General features: G+C 40.8%; 1 gene segment (V, D, J or C); it reads left to right on the plus strand.

Annotated features, from left to right (window-relative positions):
* The window catches only part of LOC114900895, a 64,915-nt gene that overhangs the window by 21,060 nt on the left and 19,270 nt on the right, over positions 1-24,585 (plus strand). Inside the window, 1 exon segment of the V gene segment in view lies at positions 2,140-2,358. Within this exon segment, the coding sequence occupies positions 2,140-2,358 (219 nt within the window).

Consider the following 24,585-nt stretch of genomic DNA (forward strand, 5'->3'; position numbering starts at 1 on the left):
CACTAAAGATGCTTTTGTAGAATCAGCAAAAGTCCCTACCTACAGTGAGGAAAGAATATTCCAGTTCAAAATGCTTCCTTAAATTCCTGAGGATCCTACATGCAGCAGTAATGAGATTGTTCAGCCTGCTTGTTTGCCCAGGTCTCATGTTCTCTGGGAACATGTAGTTCTAAAGTCAAAACAGTCAGAGTGACCACAGGACTGTGTCCTGTCCCTGGGGAACTGCCTACCACCTCATTTCCCTGCTGTGTTCAGTTCACCCCTTATGGTAACTGACAGGGTCCTCCTAAGGAAGGTTGCCAACAGACAGATAGACCCACAGAAAGAAAGAAGGGGCCCAGACTAAACCAGACAGGCAGGCGTGCTCCATGATGGTGCAGAAGACTAAAGGAGACTCCTGACATCCCAGGAGGTCTTCACGAACCTCACTCCCACAGTCATCGCTCAGTCTTGTCCGTGAGAGCCCCAGAGCTACAAACTTGTCCCAAAGACCCGAAAATAGTACAGAGGACTTGATCTGAGACCCTGAGACTCCCCAGCTTACAACACACAGGAGAGAACCCAAGGGCCCCACTGTGGTCTCTGAGGGTAGCAGAACATCATCCTTCCTCTGGAGACGTGGGCTGGACAGGCTACTGCATTGTTAGGTCAGCAACATATACCCATATGCTCTCCGTCAGTATGTGGCTTCCCATATTAACGTTTTCCTTCAGCAACAACTTAATTTTAATTGCCAGTCTTTGTCGGTAGTGGTTGTGTATATTTGGAAATACATTCTCTGTGATGAAGCCTGGCTGACTTGGCTTTCCTGTGATATCTGATTGGCTGGCTTGGTCTTCAATCAAGGGTAAATTTGGAAACTGGTTAGAGCAGAAAGTAAAACAAGCCCCCATTTCTGTAAGAACAGACCCTTGGGTGACCACTCCGCAGGCATCTGGCTGGCTCTGGAGTGAGCTCTGTCCCAGCCTCTGGAGAGGAGCCTGTGAAGGGGGCAGCCTCACTGGTACCACCCAGTCCAGCCTAAGAGTCTTTGGGACCAGAGGCACCTCCCTCACCTCCAAGTCCTCCTGCAGCTGTAGGTGCAGTAAGCCTGCTGCCCCCAGAGGGCTCTAGAGAAGAGCTCTGGTCAGGCCATCAGACATGCAAATCAGCTCCAAGGAAGCCTGTGTTTATTTAGTCCCAGGGCTCAGCCTCAATTCCAAAGCAGTACTATCTCCTGCCCTTTGGTACAGAAGCAACGGATTCCGAGGACACTCCAAGATGAGCTCCCAGACCCAGCTCCTTTGTCTCCTGGTGATGGGTTTTCAGGGTAAGCATGTTTCCCACTGCAGATTCTGAGCTAGAACTTTAGCCCTTGACAAAGAGATCATGTGCTCATAGGGCTTTAGAAATTACCATGCAATATGTAGAGTTGGTTTTTTTTTGTTTTTATTTATTTTTGGCTGTGTTGGGTCTTCGTTTCCGTGCGAGGGCTTTCTCTAGTTGCGGCGAGCGGGGGCCACTCTTCATCGCGGTGCGCTGGCCTCTCACTATCTCGGCCTCTCTTGTTGCGGAGCACAGGCTTCAGACGCTCAGGCTCAGTAGTTGGGGGTCACGGGCCCAGTTGCTCCGCGGCACGTGGGATCGTCCCAGACCTGGGCTCGAACCCGTGTCCCCTGCATTGGCAGGCAGATTCTCAACCACTGCGCCACCAGGGAAGCTCCCTGTAGAGTTGTTTTGACTTAACTCTTATTAGCATCCAAGGCAGAGCCCAAGGTTGACAATGAGGCAGAGGCACAAAGAACCTGGAACCTGTCCTCTTCCCCTGAGGACGATGGAGCCCTCTGTCCATGCCCCCACCCCATGTCCACCCTCTCCTTAGAGGTGCACCAGGGACCCATTTAGACCAGAATGAATGGACTCATCCCTCAGCCCCTGAGGATGGGACTGTCCCATGTTCTGTCACCTTTCACAGCTTGCCCTTGTCCTGAGGACATATCAATAGCCACTTCGATGTGGATTCTGAGTCTTTGAGAAAAGTAACACTTTGTGTTGCCTTGGTGGGGTGTCCTTACAGGCTGCTGGGGACAGATCACACTGACCCAGACTCCAGAGACCCTGGCAGCATCTCAAGGAAGCTTTGTCTCCATAACATGTAAGAGCAGCGTGGAGGTAGGTACCTCCATGGCCTGGTACCAACAGAAACCCAAGGAGCCTCCCAGGCTGCTCATCTTTGGAGCTTCTGCCCGGGCCTCAGGAACCCCGTCCAGGTTCCGAGGAAGTGGCTCTGGCTTTGACTTCTCCCTCGCCATCCATGGAGTAGAAGCTGAAGATGTTGGGGTGTATTACTGTCAGCGGCACATCAGCCCGCCTCTCACAGTGACAGGCCCTCAAACAAAAATATCATTTCTGGTCTAATGATGCCCACTTGGTGAAAAGACACCTGCTTCCTGCAAGAAGCCACAATGTGAGATGTAAGATGTCCATATTTTAGATGGCCATGTTCTAAGTTTCCGTGCTGGGTGAAGCAGGGGCATGCTGAAGACTTATTACCTCACATTTAAACTGGATCTACATAGGGGAAAGGGTGGAGGAGATTGGAGCCAAGCTGTGATCCAGACAGAAACTTTAAAGTGATCTTGTTGTTGTTGTTATTTCCATTATCAACTGCGGCATAAAAGAACACCCCCCAAATCACAGCTTAAAAAAGCAACAGCTTATTATTTCTCGTGATTCTGTGGGCTGGCTGGGTGCTTTCTCTGCTGCTTTGCCAGGGGCTCACCCATGCTGCTGCAGTCAGCTGAAGGTCACGCGGGCTGAAAGGTCCAAGCTGTTCTCAGCCACAAGTCTGCCTATTGGTTCTGGTTGATGAGTGGGGAGTCTTGGTTTTTCCCTTAGGCACATGTAAGGGAAGTGGAGGTTGGTGAGAGACCTGCACCTCAGGTGCAGGCTCTGAACAGTGAATTGACTATAGAGAATTTTAAATGAATAATAATGCTACTTTTTATTATCACTGTGCACAGAAAATTCTGAACAATTCTCCTCCCCGCAGGAAGGACCACTCCCACTCCCCTAGCCATCCTTGTCATGCCACTGGATGGCCTTCTCACATGTCTGGTGGTCAGTGCCGGCTGTTTGCCCAGAGCCTCAGTTTTCCTCCACGTGACCTCTCATCCTCTAATAGGCTACATCTGCTTTCTTACATTCAAGAGGTGAGATGGAAGCTGCAACACTATTTGAGACCCGCTATCCAAAACTGGCACAGGGTTCTTTTAACCACATTCTGTTTGTCAAAGTAAGACCCAAACCCAACTTGATTCAAGGCTTGATGAAATAGACTGAAGTCTTGATTGTGGAAACATGCAGCAATGTTTTTCTGATCTACCATAACTGCCTGACTTATAAATTTAAGGACGACAAAGAAGAATGGCTGCAATATTTATCAAATGCTTATTATGTTCCAAGAATTGAGCTAAGTCTTGCTATGAGAAGGATGTTTTATTCCCATCTTCCAGTAGAAAACGTGGTGGCAGAGAGAGGTTATAAGATGTGTTCAAGGTCATCCAGATAGTAAGGATAGATTCTAATCAGAAAATCTGATTCATAGAAGGCAGTGAGTATTATGAGAACACAGAAGGATTCTGTGTGGGTAGCTGATTGGAAAGATTCTGTGAGAGGCAAGGACACTGGTACTAGACAAGGCTCCACATGTAACTTGCTGAGGACGGGGTTTGGGATCTCTTAATACCTTTTTTTTTTTTAATCTTTGTTGGAGTATAATTGCTTTACAACGATGTGTTAGTTTCTGCTGTGCAACAGCGAATCAGCTATATGTGTACATATATCCCCATATCCCCTCCCTCTTGAGCCTCCCTCCCAACCTCCCTATCCCACCCCTCTAGGTGGTCACAAAGCACCGAGCTGATCTCCCTGTGCTGTGCGGCTGCTTCCCGCTAGCCATCCATTTTACATTTGGTGGTATATATATATGTCAATTCTACTCTCTCACTTTGTCCCAGCTTACCCTTCCCCTCCTGTGTCCTCAGGTCTGTTCTCTATGTCTGCGTCTTTATTCCTGTCCTGCCCCTAGCTTCTTCAGAACCAATATATTTTTTTAGGTTCCACATATATGTATTAGCATATGGTTCTTAATACCTTTTTGTACCTTCATTGACAGTTCTGAAACTAATCAGTGTGACCGACTAAGATGACATTTGATCACTTAGAACCAGAGGGAAAATGTGATATTTTATTTTATTAAGATGATGACCAAAAAAACCCAACAACAACAAGAAAATAACATACAAGCAATAGAGAAAACACTAGACTGAGGCCTTTTGATCAGAGATTAAGACTCTTAGTAGGGAGTAAACTGACCTTCTCCTTGCAGAAGACAGAGAAAACCAGGAAAGGAGATGTGAAACAAAGGTACAATCTTGGTTACTCAAAGGAAACCTAAGGGGAAATGATGATTCTTTTTCCTGAGTGCCAACAGGCAGAAGGAATATTCTCATTCAAAAATAAATAATTAAGAGTGATTATAGTTACAGCATACTCAACACAGTAGGCTGGGAATCCTGGAGCAAAGAGAAGTGGACAAATAATCCCAGATCTCCGATATATCCCAAATCTGACCACCCCTGATCACCTCCACCTTCACTGCCCATCCTGGTGCAAGCTTCCACCATCTTTTACCTGGACAAGGGCCACACCCTCCCCAAAGATCAACATGTCTATTCTCAAGTCAGCAGCCAGGGCAGTCTTTTAAAATGTGAGGTAAGCTTGTCCTCTGTTCAAAATCTTGCACTAGATTCTACTTCACACAGAGGAAAAGCTCAAATCCTTACAATGCCTATCAGGTTCCAACTGACCAGGACCCTCCGTGTTACTTCTCAGACCCCATCTCCTATGGCTCTGTCCACTGACTCACTGAGCTTCAGCCTCACTGGCCACCTGGCTCTGCCTTGAACAAGCCACACACAGTCCTGCCCTTGGACCTCTGGTCTTACTGGTCCCTCTGACAGCAAAACATTTCCTCCAAACACGCATTGTGTTAACGCCTCATCCGTCAGTTCAGCCCAAAGCTTCCCTTCTCAATGATCACCCCAATCCTGCATGAATAGTACATCCTGCTCCACACTTTTGTTCAAAGCACTTCTCAACTTTATTTATTTCTTTTTTTACATTTTTGGTCACACCCTGTGGCTTGCAGGATCTTAGTTCTCCAACCAGGGATTCCACCCTTGCCCTTGGCAGTGAAAACTTGGAGTCCTAACCACTGGACTGCAGATAATTCCCAAGTTTATTTATCTCTTTTTGATGTTTACCCTTTAGAGTGTGATTCTCTCTGGTAGAATTTCAGTTCCATAGGGTCAGGGACATTTGTTTCCTGTGAGCATTGACGTATCTCAGCGTTACACAAGAGTACCTGGCATATTCAAGGTGCTCAATAAACATCGCTGCATGAAGGTTGTACATTCTCATTAAGAAAAATGACCACAAAGAAAGTAAAAGCATCCCCTCTAAGACAGTGTGTCATTAAGGTATTAAATTTGTGCTGTGGTATTGCACTAAAGTAAGCAAGAAACAGAGTAGCTAAGGAAAAGCCCATGCATCTGATACCAGGAAACCTGGTAAGTCCAGAGTAAGCTAGAGTGAGGATTTCAGAGGTGATATAAAAGCACACGAAAGGGCTTTCTTGGTGGCGCAGTGGTTGAGAGTCCGCCTGCCGATGCGGGGGACACGAGTTTGTGCACTGGTCTGTGAAGATCCCACATGCCGCGGAGCAGCTGGGCCCGGGAGCCGTGGCTGCTGAGCCTGCGCGAGCAAAAAAAAAAAAAACAGGCTGTGAATTTAGTCCTTTCATGTACTTTTTTTTTTTTTTTTTTTTTGCGGTATGCGGGCCTCTCACCGCCACGGCCCCTCCCGTTGCGGAGCACAGGCTCCGGACGCGCAGGCCCAGCGGCCATGGCTCATGGACCCAGCCGCTCCGCGGCATGTGGGATCCTCCCGGACCAGGGCATGAACCCGTGTCCCCTGCATCGGCGGGCGGACTCTCAACCACTGCGCCACCAGGGAAGCCCTATATGACATTCTTAACGGAAAGACGAGATAATAAAAAGGTCAGTGGTTGCCAAAGATTGGGTGCAGTGGGGGACAAATGAAAAGGCAGAACACAGAGATTTTTCAGGGCTATGAAAATACTCTGTATAATATTAAAATGATGTATAACATTTCATTATACATTTGTCCAAACCCACAGAATGTACAACACCAAGAGTGAACTCTAAGGTAAATTATGGACTTTCAATGATCTTGATGTGTCAGTGTAGGTCCATCAATTGTAAGATGTACCACTTTAGTGAGTGATGTTGATAATGGGGGCGGCTGTACATGTGTTGGGCTGGGGGCATATGCGGAATCTCTTTACCTTCCTGTCAATTATTCGACCAATATATTTTAAGCGTCATTTATGTTGGTGGTGTGGCAGTAATTTGTTCCCTTTCACTGCAGAATGTCTTATATATGAATATATCAAAATTAATTTATTCATTCTTTAATTAAGGAGTTGTTTTCAGCTTTTATGAATATAGCTGTTTTTGGAATATTCTTTCAATGTCTTTTGTGGACTTACGTACCCATCTCCCTTGGGTGCGTTCCTAAGAGTGGAAGTGCCAGGTCATAGGATGGGGATGGGTTTGGTAAAACTGCAAAATAGTTTTCCAAAATGGTGAACATATTAAAATCCATCAACCATGTATAAAAGTTCCGGTTGCTGCCATCTTTTCCAATATGAGGTATTGTCAGACTTTTTAAAAAAATCTGTATTGGTAAACCTGAAGTGATGTTGTATTTAAAAGTTATATTTCCCTGATGACCAACCTTGTTGAATGACTCTTTATACATCTACCTACACATATTTATGCATATTTATGTAATATGAATCATATATAATATATAACTTATATATCATTTGAAATTCTTAATTATAAAGCACTCTATTATCTCTTTTGTTCTCTTGTGTTTGCTTCCTGTGTTTATGTGTGTGTTCTGTTCAATAAATTTTTGCCTACCTTTAGGGCCTAAAGATATTTTCCTATACTTTCTTCTAAGAAGCATCAGTATTTTACCTCTCACATGAAGACTATACACTAATTCATATTTTTGCCTGGCGTTAGATGGGTCAGAATTTCATTCAAATTCCTCATGTGATTTACATTTCCATATCTAATGGCTCCTCACCACTTACTGTGAAACAAAAACAAACAAACAAAAAACAAACAAGCAGCTCAATATCAAAAAAAAGAAAACCCAATCAAAAAATGGGCTAAAGATCTAAATAGACATTTCTCCAAAGAAGACACACAGATGGCCAAAAAGCACATGAAAAGATGCTCAACATCACTTATTATTAGAGAAATGCCAATCAAAACAATAGTGAGGTATCACCTCACACTGGTCAGAATGGCCATCATCAAAAAATCTACAAACAATGGATAAGAGTGTTATCAGAGGAGGAGGAACCAAGATGGCGGAGTAGAAGGACGTGGTCTCACTCCCTCTTGAGAGAACACCAGAATCACAACTAGCTGCTGGACAGTCACCGACAGGAAGACACGGGAACTCACCAGAAAAGATACCCCACATCCAAAGACAAAGGAGAAGCCACAATGAGATGGTAGGAGGGGCGCAATCAGTAAAAATCAAAGCCCATAACTGCTGGGTGGATGACTCACAGACTGGCGAACACTTATACCACAGAAGTCCACCCACTGGAGTGAAGGTCCTGAGCCCCACGTCAGGTTTCCCAACTGGGGGGTCTGGCAATGGGAGGAGGAATTCCTAGAGAATCAGACTTTGAAGCTAGTGGGAATTGATTGCAGGATTTCGACAGGACTGGGGGAAACAGAGACTCCACTCTTGGAGAGCACACACAAAGTAGTGTGCGCATCGAGACCCAGAGGAAGGAGCAGTGACCCCGGGGGAGACTGAACCAGACCTACCTGCTAGTGTTGGAGGGTCTCCTGCAGAGGCGGGGGGTGGTTCTGTTTCACCGTGGGGACAAGGACACTGGCAGCAGAAGTTGTGGGAAGTACTCCGTGGCGTGAGCCCTCCCAGAGTCTGTCATTAGCCCCACCAAAGAGCCCAGGTAGGCTCCAGTGTTGGGTTGCCTCGGGCCAAACAACCAACAGGGAGGGAACCCAGCCCCAACAGTCAAGTGGATTAAAGCTTTACTGAGCTGTGCCCACCAGAGCAACAGTCAGCTCTATCCACCACCAGTCCCTCTCATCAAGCCTCTCAGATAGCCTCATCCACCAGAGGGCAGACAGCAGAAGCAAGAAGAACTACAATCCTGCAGCCTGTGGAACAAAAACCACATTCACAGAAAGAGAGACAAGATGAAAAGGCAGAGAGCTATATACCAGATGAAGGAACAAGATAAAACCCCAGAAAAACAACTAAATGAAGTGGAGAAAAACAATTACAGAAAAAGAATTCAGAATAATGATAGTGAAGATGATCCAGGACCTCAGAAAAAGAATGGAGGCAAAGATCGAGAAGATGCAAGAAATGTTTAACAAAGACCTAGAAGAATTAAAGAACAAACAAACAGGGAGGAAGAATAAAATAACTGAAATGAAAACTACACTAGAAGGCATCAATAGCAGAATAACTGAGGCAGAAGAACGGATAAGTGACCTGGAAGACAGAACGGTGGAATTCACTGCTGTGGAACATAATAAAGAAAAAAGAATGAAAACAAATGAAGACAGCCTAAGAGACCTCTGGGAAAACATTAAACACAAGAACGTTCACATTATAGGGGTCCCAGAAGGAGGAGAGAGAGAGAGAAAGGACCCGAGAAAATATCTGAAGAGATTATAGACGAAAATTTCCCTAACATGGAAAGGAAAGAGCCACCCAAGTCCAGGAAGTGCAGCGAGTCCCATACAGGATAAACCCAAGGAGAAACATGCCAAGACACATACTAATCAAATTGGCAAAAATTAAAGACAAAGAAAAATTATTGAAAGCAGCAAGGGAAAAACGACAAATAACATACAAGGGAACTCCCATAAGGTTAACAGCTGATTTCTCAGCACAAACTCTACAAGCCAGAAGGTAGTGGCATGATATACTGAAAGTGATGAAAGGGAAGAACCTACAACCAAGATTACTCTACCTGGCAAGGATCTCATTCAGATCTGATGGAGAAATCAAAAGCTTTACAGACAAGCAAAAGCTAAGAGAATTCAGCACCACCAAACCAGCTCTACAACAAATGCTAAAAGAACTTCTCTAAGTGGGAAACACAAGAGAAGAAAAGGACCTACAAAAACAAACCCAAAACAATTAAGAAAATGGTTATAGGAGCATACATATCGATAATTACCTTAAACATGAATGGATTAAATGCTCCAACCAAAAGACACAGTCTTGCTGAATGGATACAAAAACAAGACCATATATATGCTGTCTACAAGAGACCCACTTCAGACCTAGGGACACATGCAGACTGAAAGCGAGGGGATGGAAAAAGATATTCCCTGAAAATGGAAATCAAAAGAAAGCTGGAGTAGCTATACTCATATCAGATAAAATAGACTTTAAAATAAAGAATGTTACAGGAGACTAGGAAGGACACTACATAATGATCAAGGGATCAATCCAAGAAGAAGATATACCAATTATAAATATATATGCACCCAACATAGGAGCACCTCAATACATAAGGCAACTGCTAACAGCTATAAAAGAGGAAATCGAAAGTAACACAGTAATAGTGGGGAACTTTAACACCTCACTTACACCAATGGACAGATCATCCAAAATGAAAATAAATAAGGAAACAGAAGCTTTAAATGACACAATAGACCAGATAGATTTAATTGATATTTATAGGACATTCCATCCAAAAACAGAGATTACACTTTCTTCTCAAGTGTGCACGGAACAATCTCCAGGATAGATCACATCTTGGGTCACAAATCAGCCTCAGTAAATTTAAGAAAATTGAAATCATATCAAGCATCTTTTCTGACCACAATGCTATGAGATTAGAAATGAATTACAGGGAAATAAACGTAAAAAACACAAACACATGGAGGCTAAACAATACATTACTAAATAACCAAGAGATCACTGAAGAAATCAAAGAGGAAATCAAAAAATACCTAGAGACAAATGACAATGAAAACACGATGATCCAAAACCTATGGGATGCAACAAAAGCAGTTCTAAGAGGGAAGTTCATAGCTATACAAGCCTACCTCAAGAAACAAGAAAAATCTCAAGTAAACAATCTAAACTTACACCTAAAGGAACTAGAGAAAGAAGAACAAACAAAACCCAAAGTTAACAGAAGGAAAGAAATCATAAAGATCAGAGCAGAAATAAATGAAATAGAAACAAACAAAACAATAGCAAAGATCAATAAAACTAAAAGCTGGTTCTTTGAGAAGATAAACAAAATTGATAAACCATTAGCCAGACTCATCAAGAAAAAGAGGGAGAGGACTCAAATCAATAAAATTAGAAATGAAAAAGGAGAAGTTACAACAGACACCGCAGAAGTACAAAGCATCCTAAGAGACTACTACAAGCAACTCTATGCCAATAAAATGGACAACCTGGAAGAAACGGACAAATTCTTAGAAAGGTATAACCTTCCAAGACTGAACCAGGAAGAAACAGAAAATATGAACAGAAAAATCACAAGTAATGAAATTGAAACTGTGATTAAAAGTCTTCCAACAAACAAAAGTCCAAGACCAGATGGCTTCACAGGTGAATTCTATCAAATACTTAGAGAAGAGCTAACACCCATCCTTCTCCAACTCTTCCAAAAAATTGCAGAGGAAGGAACACTCCCAAACTCATTCTATGAGGCCACCATCACCCTGATACCAAAGCCAGACAAAGATACTACAAAAAAAGAAAATTACAAACCAATATCACTGATGAATATAGATGCAAAAATCCTCAACAAAATACTAGCAAACAGAATCCAACAACACATTAAAAGGATCATACACCATGATCAAGTGGGATTTATCCCAGGAATGCAAGCATTCTTCAATACATGCAAATCAATCCATGTGATACACCATATTAACAAATTGAAGGAGAAAAACCATATGATCATCTCAATAGATGCAGGAAAAGCTTCTGACAAAATTCAACACCCATTTATGATAAAAACTCTCCAGAAAATGGGCATAGAGGGAACCTACATCAACATAATAAAGGCCATATACGACAAACCCACAGCAAAAATCATTATCAATGGTGAAAACTGAAAGCATTTCCTCTAAGATCAGGAACGAGAAAAGGATGTCCACTGTCACCACTATTATTCAACATATTTTTGGAAATCCTAGCACGGCAATCAGAGAAGAAAATGAAATAAAAGGAATACAAATTGGAAAAGAAGAAATAAAACTGTCACTCTTTGCAGATGACATGATACTATACATAGAGGATCCTAAAAGTGCCACCAGAAAACTACTAGAGCTAATCAATGAATTTGGTAAAGTTGCAGGATACAAAATTAATGCACAGAAATATCTTGCATTCCTATACATTAATGGTGAAAAATCTGAAAGAGAAATTATAGAAACACTCCCATTTACCATTGCAACAAAAAGAATAAAATACCTAGGAATAAACCTACCTAGGGAGACAAAAGACCTGTATGCAGAAAACTATAAGACACTGATGAAAGAAATTAAAGATAATATCAACAGATGGAAAGATATACCATGTTCTTGGATTGGAAGCATCAATATTGTGAAAATGACTATACTACCCAAAGCAATCTACAGATTCAATGCAATCCCTATCAAATTACCAATGGCATTTTTTACGGAACTAGAACAAAAAGTCTTAAAATTTGTATGGAGACACAAAAGACTCCAAATAGCCAAAGCAGTCTTGAGGGAAAAAAAACGGAGCTGGAGGAATCAGACTCCCTGACTTCAGACTATACTATAAAGCTACAGTAATCAAGACAATATGGTACTGGCACAAAAACAGAAATATAGATCAATGGAACAAGATAAAAAGCCCAGAGATAAACCCACGCACCTATGGTCAACTAATCTATGACAAAGGAGGCAAGGATATACAATGGAGAAAAGACAATCTCTTCAATAAGTGGTGCTGGGAAAACTGGACAGCTACATGTAAAAGAATGAAATTAGAACACTCCCTAACACCATACACAAAAATAAACTCAAAATGGATTAGAGACCTAAATGTAAGACTGGACACTATAAAACTCTTAGAGGATAACATAGGAGGAACACTGTGACATAAATCACAGCAAGATCTTTTTTGATCCACCTCCTAGAGAAATGGAAATAAAAACAAAAATAAACAAATGGGACCTAATGAAACTTCAAAGCTTTTGCACAGCAAAGGAAACCATAAACATGATGAAAAGCAACCCTCAGAATGGGATAAAATATTTGCAAATGAATTAATGGACAAAGGATTAATCTCCAAAATATATAAACAGCTCATGCAGCTCAATATTAAAGAAACAAAGAACCCAATCCCAAAATGGGCAGAAGACCTAAATAGACATTTCTCCAAAGAAGACGTAGAGATGGCCAAGAAGCACATGAAAAGCTGCTCAACATCACTAATTATTAGAGAAGTGTAAATCAAAACTACAATGAGGCATCACCTCACACCAGTTAGAATGGGCATCATCAGAAAATTTACAAACGACAAATGCTGGAGAGGGTGTGGAGAAAAGGGAACCCTCTTGCCCTGTTGGTGGGAATGTAAATTGATACAGCCACTATGGAGAACAGCATGGAGGTTCCTTAAAAAACTAAAAATAGAATTACCATATGATCCAGCAATCCCACTACTGGGCATATTCCCAGAGAAAACCATAATTCAAAAAGACACATGCACCCCAATGTTCATTGCAGCACTATTTACAATAGCCAGGTCATGGAAGCAACCTACATGCCCATCGACAGACGAATGGCTAAAGAAGATGTGGTACATATATACAATGGAATATTACTCAGTCATAAAAAGGAGCAAAACTGGGTCATTTGTAGAGACGTGGATGAATCTAGAGACAGTCATACAGAGTGAAGTAAGTCAGAAAGAGAAAAAGAAATATCATATACTAGCGCATATATGTGGAATCTAGAAAAATGGTACAGGTGAACCGGTTTGCAGGGCAGAAATTGAGACACAGATGTAGAGAACAAACGTATGGACACCAAGCGGGGAAAGCGGCGGGAGGTGGTGGTGGTGGTGGTGGGATGAACTGGGCGATTGAGATTGACATGTATACACTGATGTGTATAAAATTGATGACTAATAAGAAACTGCTGTATTAAAAAATTTTTAATAAAAAATAAAAAGAAATTTTGAACAATGTAGAGGAGACATAGCTTCTCCTATGGCTAAGGGAGGAGGTTTATGTTTGAGGCTGAAGCACTGTAAGAGGCTTGCTATAATACTGCTGGCAATACTAAACTGCCACATCTTCAGGCCGGACGCTGCCTATGGTGAGAGGGAAATCTGTTGTGGACTCACTGCCACTAAATCAATCAGGGCTCCCAGACGCCTGGATGGATGCCCAGGAGATGAGCAGCTCAGGAGACTGTTCTGGTTTCTGCTGGTACCAGGCAAAATAGGTTTTCTGGTTGGAGTATAAAAGATTCTGGCTGGACCTGCAGTTGATGGTGACCCTCTCCCCTGTGGACACAGCCAGGGAGCTTGGAGACTGGGTCATCACGATGGCCCCAGAGACACCTGCAATCACAATGGACCAGTGACCATATATTGCATCATAAATATATTAAAATATATATCTTAAAAATGTACGGTTTGTTCTTTGTCAAACCTAATCACGCTGTTTTAGGTAAAATGGTTTATTCATTCTGCATTGTAAAATCAATTTTTTGTTTTATAAAGATATTTCTCCTTTAAATCTCTCCCCTGAGACCCAGAGAACCAGGAAGATGAGAAGTCGTGGCTCTGGCACCATCTTGATGCTGCCCACCCGTCTGATGCGCTCAGGCCCCATTTCCAGGAAACCCCATGAATAGAGCCTGACCAGCCAGCCTAGGGTTCCAGGAGCCTATGCAAAGCATCAGAGCATGAAACCAAAAGTGCCTGTGCAGTGAGTTGTAAAGACAAATAATGAAAATAAGGAGACAAAAATATCACTACCCCAGGAAATGTGATTGTATGCCTAAAAGAGGCCCAGAAACTAACTTAAAACTGTGATTTTCAATACAATTCGCCGAAATTCCCAAATGTAAAATTTTCTTAATACAGCTGTACTTTTTCAAAATGGTTGAAGGAAACTTGGAAACATTAATTAACTTATAATAAATAAATTGTGAGTATGTCTACAGGACTTATTTAAAACATATAAATATGGCATCAGTATATAAAATATAGTCATGTCACTGAATAGAATGAAGATATTATGCACACATTTGTATCTATCTCAGATTCTCTTTACAATTTTAAATTCATATTTGAAGTTCCTCTTGGACAGCTCATAAGCTCTCAATACATCCAAATTAAATCTCTCGTATTTCCCTCAACACATATGCTGTATTAGAAAACGAATCACCACATACCAGTGAACCACCCTTGTTACTAATCTTTAGGTCAATCAGTTAGTTTCTCAAATATCATTTTAAGTCCTCTCAGATTTCTTTCTCTGACCTAAAGTAAATAGCTTCAGCTCCCAAGCACTGCTAGAGCAGTTCTTTATTTATTCCTACTCCAAATGAAATATATATATATAGAATTACACAAATAGCAAACAGTATCATGAACTCTCCTCGGCACAGGACATTTTGAACAACTCCATCAGAACACTTGACCTCAGAGAGCTTTCAGTCTAATGGGAGGGACAGATAATAAAGAAATAAGCTTTCTGCTGTTCTTCCTGGCCTCTCCCTCTGAGATTCCTCCCCTGAAGAAATGTCATCACACAGGGTGAATGGGGCAATGAATGTGCAGGTGCACTTATTTTATCCTCATCCTGCATCATAAAAAAGAGTCAGAGGAAAGCGGAAAAAATCAGTGCAGTTTAACACTTGTGTTTCCTGGGAAAATAAAGTCAATTGTAGTCTCATTGATTGTCAGATATCCGAATCATCTCCTGATTACAAACAGTGGTCTTTCAGTTCATCATGTCTCTGCAGCATGAAACTACACAAGACACAGGTTGGTGACAAAAATCAACACACTGTATACAAAAATGACCTGGATCTAGTTTTAGAAGAGCACTTTATGTTTAATACTCATGTCTCGTAAAGGGAACCTTCCTCCATTTTACCCTTCTCCATTTTTTCTTGAAAAATGAAGTTTTCCTAGATGAAAGAGACATCCACTTATTCTTTTTGTGCCTCAGATTTATAGTGACTCCTCCTTGAGGCACTTACATATTCCTCTTGTAATCCTTAATTCAGAGCCTCACTCCTTGGCTTGCAAATTGCCGTCTTCCCTCTGTGTCTTTACATGCACTTCCCTATGTGTGTGTGTCTGTGTTCCAATTTCTCCTTCTTTAAGGACACCAGACATACAGGATTAGTGGTCACCTCTCATTTTAACTTAACTACCTCTTTAATGATCCTATTTTCAAATACAGTTACATTCTGAGGTAATTACCACTGGCTATTACAACATATGAATTTGGGGGTTATGATTCAGCCCATAACGTACAGCAATATCCAGAAGCAATGTTCTGCTCTAGTCACTGCATCCTATCAGGTGGTGCATGATTTCAATCTGTCCCATTACTGATGATGTTTCCTTAGAACCTTGAATGAAGGTAGTGTCTCCCAGACCTCTGAGGCATAGTTACTTTTGCCCCTTTGTACTTAATAAGAACGTATGAACAAGTTCTTTGATACCATATGAATCCCTATTCCTCATCAAAACATCAATATGAACTCATGGATCCCTATTTTCATCAATGGGCTATAATATGTTACCATCATTAATTATTTTGGTACTCAAAGTTTCCCAGATTTGGCCAGTTGGTGAACCATTGAAGTTGGCTTCTATTTCCTTCTGCCACAACCCCATCATTCTTTGAGCATTTCTTTAGTTTCTGGAACTAGATGGTCCAGGCTCATCTGGCTTTTTTCCTGTCCTAAATCCAGAATCAGACATTTCTCCAAGAATTATTGGTTCCTTTTAGTGGAGAATGGTATTTAGACACCAAGATTTGAGCACTGTGGATGCTATTTGGGACCGGGGTGTCATTGCTTCCAGCTTAGGGAAAATTTATCTATCTATCTATCTATCTATCTATCTATCTATCTATCATCTATCTATCTACACACACACATGTATATACACGTGCACATTCATATCTGTATCTACAAAAGCCCAAGGGTTTACACTATCTCCAATTCCAATCTACACCATAGAGTTTATTCTAATACTCTCCTTCGATTATTCATGACTCTTTCTCTAACGCTGATAATTTGACTCCAAGTATCATTATTGCGTTTAATTACTTGATCAAACTACTTGATCAAATTGATTTGAAATCAATCTCCGGTGGTGGCCGTCCCTTCCACCTCCTGTGCAGACAACTCCACCTCCCTCCCCACACACACATATACCTTGCTCCAGCTCTGATAGCCCTTGCACAGCCACCACCATTTTGTGCCTCCTGCATGGGTGGGCTCCTCACCCAGTCTGGGCTCTGACTCCTGCACTGTGGGCCCCCGCCCACGTGAACATCCTCCCAACCACCCACCAGCTGGCACACCCAAACTGGGAAAATAGTGCCATCATTCCCTGCTCTAGCCCCAGCAACCCATGTTGCACTTCCAGCTCCACCCCACACAGATGCCCTTTCCATATTATGGGCTCCAAACCCCACAAGGGTCTTCCCCCTTCATTTTCCTATGTGGTTGCTTCCTCATCATGCGTGGGCTCTAATGTCCTAAATGCAAACATTGAAAACTATGTTCTCTTAAGATCTGGAAAAGATTTGGTGATAGTATGGTAGAATATGCAGGTTTAGGGAACATAGTAGATGCAAGGGTATACATGAACATTTGGTCTAAGGAAGACCTTAACTTCTAGAGGAGAATAGCTTGGGTTGAGAGGAAATAGAGAGCAGTGATGTGTGCAATGCAGAGAGCATCTAGCATGTAATAGCAAATAGAGTTAGGAAGGTGGCTGATACTTCTCAGATGTAGAGAGAGAAAATTTCTGACTTTGGCTGGCCTTGATGGAAATTGTGGGACAGAACATTCATAAGTGCTTAGCTGGAGGTGAGCAGTTGGTGATGACAGATAACCAGTGCCTGGTCCTTTCTTTACAAATCATGACCTTGCATATTTTTATTGCTCTTCTACTTCATAGCATCTCTCATTGGTACTGCTAATAATTTATCTTATCAAGAGCATCAGAGAGTCAAAGAGAAAGCCTCTCTGGCCTCAGTATCCATAGGTTCTAAGTTGCAGGAGGTTATAGAATTCCTTGCAGTTTCTGGTGTTGTGTCATACCTGAAAAACCCTGCCTTAGTTGGAGAGACAGCAAGAAAAGCATGTTCTGAACTCTGAAGAGAGCAAAATATCACTCTAATGATAGGACCGCAGACAACCCAGCATCATCACTAGTTCCCCAGCTCTCAGAATTTTAAGACAGGGGACGGACCAAACCCTACTTGAATGTGCTTCCAAGAATCATCAGCAAGTTTGGATTCATAGCAAGAAAACTTCATCAAGTCATAGATTAAACAGAAAAACGAGCAAATTGCATTAACTATATAGCAGTCATTTGACAAACGAATGAAAAGTGACCATACTAGGCTTCAAATCTGTCTTACTAGTAGTATGGTCTATGTGACCTGTTGGTTTGTCTGGGTATGAGACTATTTACCCTATACATATATAATACTGTGAAAAGTGTGTGACATAAGCTTCTCCTTAACAAAACTGTGATCAGTGATCAAGAACCTCCTCCCCACAATACAGAAAAAATTTTACTCTTAAATGATACAACTCGTATTAGTACAAATCTTAAGTACAAATTCAGATATGTCCCCATAGCTCAGTGGTATAAAGAAGATAAATAATATTAATAAATGTGGGCTTCCCTGGTGGCGCAGTGGTTGAGAGTTCGCTTGCCGATGCAGGGGACACGGGCTCGTGCCGCGGAGCGGCTGGGCCCATGAGCCATGGCCACTGAGCCTGTGCGTCCGGAGCCTGTGCTCCGCAACGGGAGAGGCCACAACAGTGAGAGGCCCGTGTACCGCAAAAACAAAACAAAACAAAACAAAAAAACTAAAAGCTGGTTCTTTGAGAAGATAAACAAAATTGATAAACCATTAGCCAGACTCATCAAGAAAAAAAGGGAGAAGACTCAAATCAATAGAATTAGAAATGAAAAAGGAGAAGTAACAACTGACACTGCAGAAATACAAAAGATCATGAGAGATTACTACAAGCAACTCTATGCCAATAAAATGGACAACCTGGAAGAAATGGACAAATTCTTAGAAATGCACAACCTGCCGAGACTGAATCAGGAAGAAATAGAAAATATGAACAGACCAATCACAAGCACTGAAATTGAAAGTGTGATTAAAAATCTTCCAACAAACAAAAGCCCAGGACCAGATGGCTTCACAGGCAAATTCTATCAAACACTTAGAGAAGAGCTAACACCTATCCTTCTCAAACTCTTCCATAATATAGCAGAGGGAGGAACACTCCCAAACTCATTCTACGAGGCCACCATCACCCTGATACCAAAACCAGACAAAGATGTCACAAAGAAAGAAAACTACAGGCCAATATCACTGATGAACATAGATGTAAAAATCCTCAACAAAATACTAGCAAACAGAATCCAACAGCACATTAAAAGGATCATAAACTATGATCAAGTGGGGTTTATTCCAGGAATGCAAGGATTCTTCAATACATGCAAATCAATCCATGTGATACACCATATTAACAAACTGAAGGAGAAAAACCATATGATCATCTCAATCGGTGCAGAGAAAGCTTTCAACAAAATTCAACACCTATATATGATAAAAACCCTTCAGAATGTAGGCATAGAGGGAACTTTCCTCAACATAATAAAGGCCATATATGACAAACCCACAGCCAACATCGTCCTCAATGAGGAAAAACTGAAACCATTTCCACTAAGATCAGGACCAAGAAAACGTTGCCCACTCTCACCACTCTTATTCAACATAGTTTTGAAAGTTTTAGCCACAGCAATCAGAGAAGAAAAGGTAATAAAAGGAATCCAAATTGGAAAAGAAGAAGTAAAACTGTCACTCTTTGCAGATGACATGATACTATACATAGAGAATCCTAAAGATGCTACCAGAAAACTACTAGAGCTAATCAATGAATTTGGTAAAGTCGCAGGATACAAAATTAATGCACAGAAATCTCTGGCATTCCTATACACTAATGATGAAAAATCTGAAAGTGAAATTAAGAAAACACTCCCATTTACCACTGCAACAAAAAGAATAAAATATCTAGGAATAAACCTACCTAAGGAGACAAAAGACCTGTATGCAGAAAATTATAAGACACTGATGAAAGAAATTAAAGATGATACAAATAGATGGAGAGATATACCATGTTCTTGGATTGGAAGCATCAACATTGTGAAAATGACTATACTACACAAAGCAATCTACAGATTCAATGCGATCCCGGTAAAACTACCAGTGGCATTTTTCACAGAACTAGAACAAAAAATTTCACAATTTGTATGGAAACACAAAAGACCCCAAAGAGCCAAAGCAATCTTGAGAACGAAAAATGGAGCTGGAGGAATCAGGCTCCCTGACTTCAGACTATACTACAAACCTACAGTAATCAAGACAGTATGGTACTGGCACAAAAACAGAAATATAGATCAATGGAACTGGATAGAAAGCCCAGAGATAAACCCACGCACATATGGTCACCTTATCTTTGATAAAGGAGGCAAGAATATACAGTGGAGAAAGGACAGCCTCTTCAATAAGTGGTGCTGGGAAAACTGGACAGGTACATGTAAAAGTATGAAATTAGAACACTCCCTAATACCATATGCAAAAATAAACTCAAATTGGATTATGGACCTAAATGTAAGGCCAGACACTATCAAGCTCTTAGAGGAAAACATAGGCAGAACACTCTATGACATAAACCACAGCAAGATCTTTTTTGACCCACCTCCTACAGAAATGGAAATAAAAACAAAAATAAACAAATGGGACCTAATGAAACTTCAAAGCTTTTGCACAGCAAAGGAAACCATAAACAAGACCAGAAGACAACCCTCAGAATGGGAGAAAGTATTTGCAAATGAAGCAACTGACAAAGGATTAAATCTCCAAAATTTACAAGCAGCTCAATATCAAAAAAACAAACAACCCAATCCAATAATGGGCAGAAGACCTAAATAGACATTTCTCCAAAGAAGATATACAGATTGCCAACAAATACATGAAAGAATGCTCAACATCATTAATTATTAGAGAAATGCAAATCAAAACTACAATGAGATATCATCTCACACCGGTCAGAATGGCTATTATCAAAAAATCTAGAAACAATAAATGCTGGAGACGGTGTGGAGAAAAGGGAACCTCTTGCTCTGTTGGTGGGAATGTAAATTGATACAGCCACTATGGAGAACAGTATGGAGGTTCCTTAAAATACTAAAAATAGAACTACCATACGACCCAGCAATTCCACCACTGGGCATATACCCTGAGAAAACCAGAATTCAAAAAGAGTCATGTACTAAAATGTTCATTGCAGCTCTATTTACAATAGCCAGGACACGGAAGCAACCTAAGTGTCCATCGACAGATGAATGGCTAAAGAAGATGTGGCACATATATACAATGGAATATTACTCAGCCACAAAAAGAAACGAAATTTAGTTATTTGTAGTGAGGTGGATGGACCTAGAGTCTGTCATACAGAGCGAAGTAAGTCAGAAAGAGAAAAAGAAATACGGCTAACACATATATACGGAATCTAAGAAAAAAAAAAAAAGGTCATGAAGAACCTAGGGGCAAGACGGGAATAAAGATGCAGACCTACTAGAGAATGGACTTGAGGATATGGGGAGGGGGAAGGGTAAGCTGTGACAAAGTGAGAGAGTGGTATGGACATATATACACTACCAAACGTAAAATAGATAGCTAGTGGGAAGCAGCCGCATAGCACAGGGAGATCAGCCCGGTGCTTTGTGACCACCTAGAGGGGTGGGATAGGGAGGGTGGGAGGGAGGGAGACGCAAGAGGGAAGAGATATGGGAACATATGTATATGAATAACGGATGTACTTTCTTATAAGCAGAAACTAACACACCATTGTAAAGCAATTATACTCCAATACAGATGTTAAAAAAAAAAACAAACCAATGGGTTAATGATAAAATCAAAGAGAAAATCCTAAGAATGGAAACTAGCTCTTTTACATTGTTTGTCTAATTTTAGACTTCATTACTGCCTAAGGATTCTCATATTACAGGATCATTTTTCTGATAACAAAATTGGGGTCAAGAAGAATAATTTGTCCACAATTACACAAGAAAGTATTCTAACCCAGGTTGGCCTAGTGACAGGGTCTATATTATTTCTATACATCATATTCCACAGCCACTCCTTAGAGCTATCTTATATAACCTAAGTTAACTTAAGTTGAAATACAATGGTATTAGTTGACCAAATATTTCATGATCTATGAAATATAGCCTATATTACAGTCAGAAAATCTCTTAAGATATGCAGCTCTTTCTATAGACTGAACTAAAAGTGGTGGTCATTATTATACAATTTTTAAAAGCAAGGCTCAGAATCATAGTCAAAAGTATGCAAATATGTATATAATACATATATGTTAAATTAAAATATACATACATATGTTAAACTACAGATAGGGAGATAAGAGAGATAGAGGTAGAGAAAAAGGAAGAAAGAGAGACACACAAAGAGACCAAAATGTTTATATAGGGGTAATAAGTTTACTGGTGTATAGGGGTTTTGTTTTACTTTACTTTTCTACCTAAATTCTCCATAAAACATTCATAAATCTCGTATGGTTTTTAAAATAATTTAAGATTGCTCTGTACCTGCTTTTTTTCTCTGCAAATCTTACCATGACTTTTTGACTAAAGACAATAAAATCTGACGTGGCTTGTAATACTGCTTTTGTTATCTTGCAACCTCAGGGATCCAGGGAAGACTAGGTGGCCATTTGCAGTCTTGTTGGCTTATACAGCATTGCTATCTACTGACAGAACTTCATAACTGCACCCTGACTTCAGCGTGAGGCGAGTCACAGTCAGCAATGTGACACTGTTTCTTTTAAATTATTTTCATTTTTAATGTTTATAGAAATGGTCAACCTTATACAAAGATATATAAAACACACATACATTGGAGTATTTTGAAGCGAAACCATTAAGAATTTCAGTACACTGCTCACTGATGAGGACCTTTCCCCAAGCAGCCACCATGCCACTATAATACAGAATTATGAGCAATTCCCTAACATATCTAATAACCAGTTTCTATTCAAATTCGTTGATTCTCTCTAAATATGTTGTTACAGAAATTTCGCTTCGGTCAAAGTCCAGGTCCAGATAACTGTATGGTTAAGTTTTACCAAAACCTCAAAAAAAAAACCCCCAAACCCTATATTTTATGAAAATTGTCCAGGGAATAGTAAAAAAGAGTAAACTACCAGTATTTAGAACTATAAATCATGTCATGAGGCTAGGATAATCTTGAAACCAAAATTAAAGACTGAACATGAAAAAAGAACCCAAACACATTTATTGTCCTCGATGTAAAACTCTAAGAGAAAGTATTAGAAAGCTGTGTCTGTTAGCATTTCACTTGGCTGCACACAGTTGGAGTCTAAACAGGGAATCTTTATAACATGAGGGAGTGTTCTTTTCTCACAGAACCTGGGGCAGGGGACTCAGGGATGGAACAGGCTCCTTTCCCTCCTGCCCCCTCACCCTAGTTCGTGACCTTCACCCTACTTATCACAAGATGACTTTTCCAGTGTTCCAGGCAGAACCACTTGGACTTTACCGGTGTGGGTGGAGGTGGGGCCACTGTCTTTTCTGTGACATTTGGCTGTCTCTGTGGTTATTGTCTAAAAGTTTTCTGTCTTTCTAGGCTGCCCCTTTCCTAGTCCTTTGGCAAGAAAGAGCCAGCATTTGTTAAGGCTCTTTCTTGTCTAAGCCCATTTGTGTTCCCAAGTTGCTAGTTTCTCCAACACCTGCTCTGTGATATATGAGGCAAAAAGAAAACCTAGGCAGTTTTCTGTCATTTTTCAGATCCCAAGACCCCTACATGGTCTGCCTTATTCTCTCTACCTGTGTTAATTTCCTAGGGTCGCCATAACAAAGTACCAAAAACTGGGTGCCTTTTAAAGCCACAAACTGGGTGACTTTTATAACAGATACTTATTCTCTCACAATTCTGGAGGCTAGAAGCTCCAAATAGGGTGTGGGCAGGGCCATGCTCCCTCTGGAACCTGTCAGGGACAATCTTCCCTTACCTCTTCCTAGATCCTGGCAGTAGCTGTCAATCTTTAGCATTCTGTGGTTTGCAGCTGCATCACTTCCATTTCTGCCTGTCATCACATGGCATTCTCCCATCTGGGTTTCTGTGTATTTTCTTCTTTTTATAAGAACACCAGTTGTATTGGATTAGGGACCAACCCTTTTCCAGTATAACCTTATCTTAATTTAATTAATTATATCTGCAACAACCTTATTTCCAAATTAAGTCACATTCTAAGGTACTGGGTGTTAGGACTTCAACGTGTCTCTTGGGAGGAACACAATCCACCCCATAACATCATCTTTCAGAGTATTATTTTTTTTAACAAGATGCCTGGGGTTTTTAGCTGTACTTGGTGGGAGGAATAAGGAAAAGTACTTCTTTCTTTTGGGAAGTGGAAGTCACCTTGTATATTTTTTAAGCGTTCAAAAACAAAAAATAGCAGCAACAATAAAACAAGGAACCAGTATCAGCTTTAGGTGGAATATTCAATGGTCCAAATATACATCCACAGTTCAATAGTGAAGACAACTGAATATACAGGGCTTTTAATAAATTTATATGCATAACTACTCATATAGTAAAAGCTGAAGGCACCTTATATTTACTAAGCACCTATCTTGTTCTTGACAAGAAAGCAAAAACCCATTCCCTGTAAAAGGTGACTTAGCAGTTCAGCTGCCAGGTCACTGGAGGGCAAAGTAGAGAGGGTGGTACCCTTGCCCATCCACCCATGACAGGATTCCTGCTCTAGGAACTGAATCATCAGTTCCTTAACAATTAAATATTGTTTGTTAAGAACATTAAGTGTTTTAATAATTAAATGTTGTTGCTGAATGCCTTAAAAATAACAAGGTGTCCAGTCGTTTAAATTTCCCAGGTTTCAAGTTGAGGATGTGAACCAGTTAAAATGTAGGGACTCTATAAAACAATCTCATTCTAGCTCCATATAGTTTGTTTTTGTTTTGTTTTGTTTTGTTGTCTTTTTATGCCAATACCATACTGTTCTGACTACTAAAGCTTTGTATTATAGTTTG

The sequence above is a fragment of the Monodon monoceros genome, unplaced genomic scaffold, assembly GCF_005190385.1.
Source record: "Monodon monoceros isolate NGI ecotype Baffin Bay Population unplaced genomic scaffold, NGI_Narwhal_1 Super_Scaffold_19, whole genome shotgun sequence".
NCBI classification, from domain to species: domain Eukaryota; kingdom Metazoa; phylum Chordata; class Mammalia; order Artiodactyla; family Monodontidae; genus Monodon; species Monodon monoceros.